Source organism: Perkinsus marinus (genome assembly GCF_000006405.1).
Source record: "Perkinsus marinus ATCC 50983 genomic scaffold scf_1104296949920, whole genome shotgun sequence".
NCBI classification, from domain to species: domain Eukaryota; phylum Perkinsozoa; order Perkinsida; family Perkinsidae; genus Perkinsus; species Perkinsus marinus.
The window spans coordinates 1-1,143 of NW_003209804.1; the positions used below are offsets into that span (position 1 = coordinate 1).

General features: G+C 50.0%; 1 protein-coding gene across 1 annotated transcript; it reads left to right on the forward strand.

The window, feature by feature from the left end:
- Positions 1-409: 409 nt before the first annotated feature.
- Positions 410-736, forward strand: Pmar_PMAR024986 (hypothetical protein; the record flags this gene model as incomplete). Its single annotated transcript, XM_002778327.1, has 2 exons — positions 410-583; positions 636-736. Coding segments are annotated over 2 exons (275 nt in total), but the record flags the coding sequence as incomplete, so codon positions are not given.
- Positions 737-1,143: the final 407 nt, after the last annotated feature.

Genomic DNA, 1,143 nt, shown 5'->3' on the forward strand with positions numbered 1-1,143 from the left:
AAGAACAACTTTCCTCCAAGAGTCTCGTGGTTACGACGTAGTTTTCACAATGGAAATCGCTTTAACTCAACGCCGTTAAGTAGCTGTGAAAAAAAACATTCCCTTTGTCACAAAATCGCGGTTCATCTTCATATCGTTTTACGCGATATGACAGTTTTCGATATCGGTTTACCGTGTTGTGGTGAAGTAGCCTACTTCAAGTAGGTTATCTTGACTGTCGCTCCTCAAACGAGTCGTTTGAGGAGCTCCTCAAGTTGAGGGTGACCCTTACCCTCAAGTTAAGACTCTATGACTACGGTACTTCGCTATGAGTGCCCCCCAGGCTTCTCTCGTATCACTTCTCTTGGTTTCCAGAGTTGATTCCGTGTATTTCTAGTCATTGGGATTTTAACTCCTCCGTCCCCATCCCATGCTCTCCACCCTCTCTGGCGGGGTAAACCCACCGGAGCTCATCAGCATCGTCCGCCGTTATGCACCAAGAGCTTTTGGAGGAGGTGCGCTACTCCTCGCCAGCTTATGTGTAGCCAAGTTCATCGACACCCTTATAAAGTCTATCAAACCAGTGCCGTTCCCTGGCCCCAAGGTGAGCTCCCTCATCGGATCACTTAGGTCAGTGCTGGTGACGGCTCACTCAGGGAGTTCCCTTTTTCGGCATGGCTCTTCAACTCGACCAAGAGAAAGCCCTGGCCTGCATGCGAGTCTGGATTACGCAGTACGGCAAAACTATCGGGTTTCGGTGAGTCATCATCAGCTCTCGTACCATTTCGGTGATATAGTCGGGTGTGACTTTATGATTTCTCTCTGGAGTCCTTGCCTAGATGTTGTCGGTCGAAGAGCTATTGTACTCCTCCTATCCTTCCGCCAGTTAAGTCTGTCCTCTTCAGGGTTTTCTCGACCCCTTACGTCGTTACCCAGAAACCAGAGACTATCAGACAGTTGATGAAGGATCGTGTCAAGGGCTACCACATGCGTCAGTTCAATTCGCTAAACCTGTTACCGAGGTCTGGCGTATTCCTAAGCGAGGGTGACCACTGGAGGCTCAACAGGAAGGCTGCAGAGCCCGCTCTGTCCGAGTCCAGCGCGGATAGTATGGTCCCTATAATGACCCAGATGGCCAAGAGAATGGTATGCGAACATCGTGCA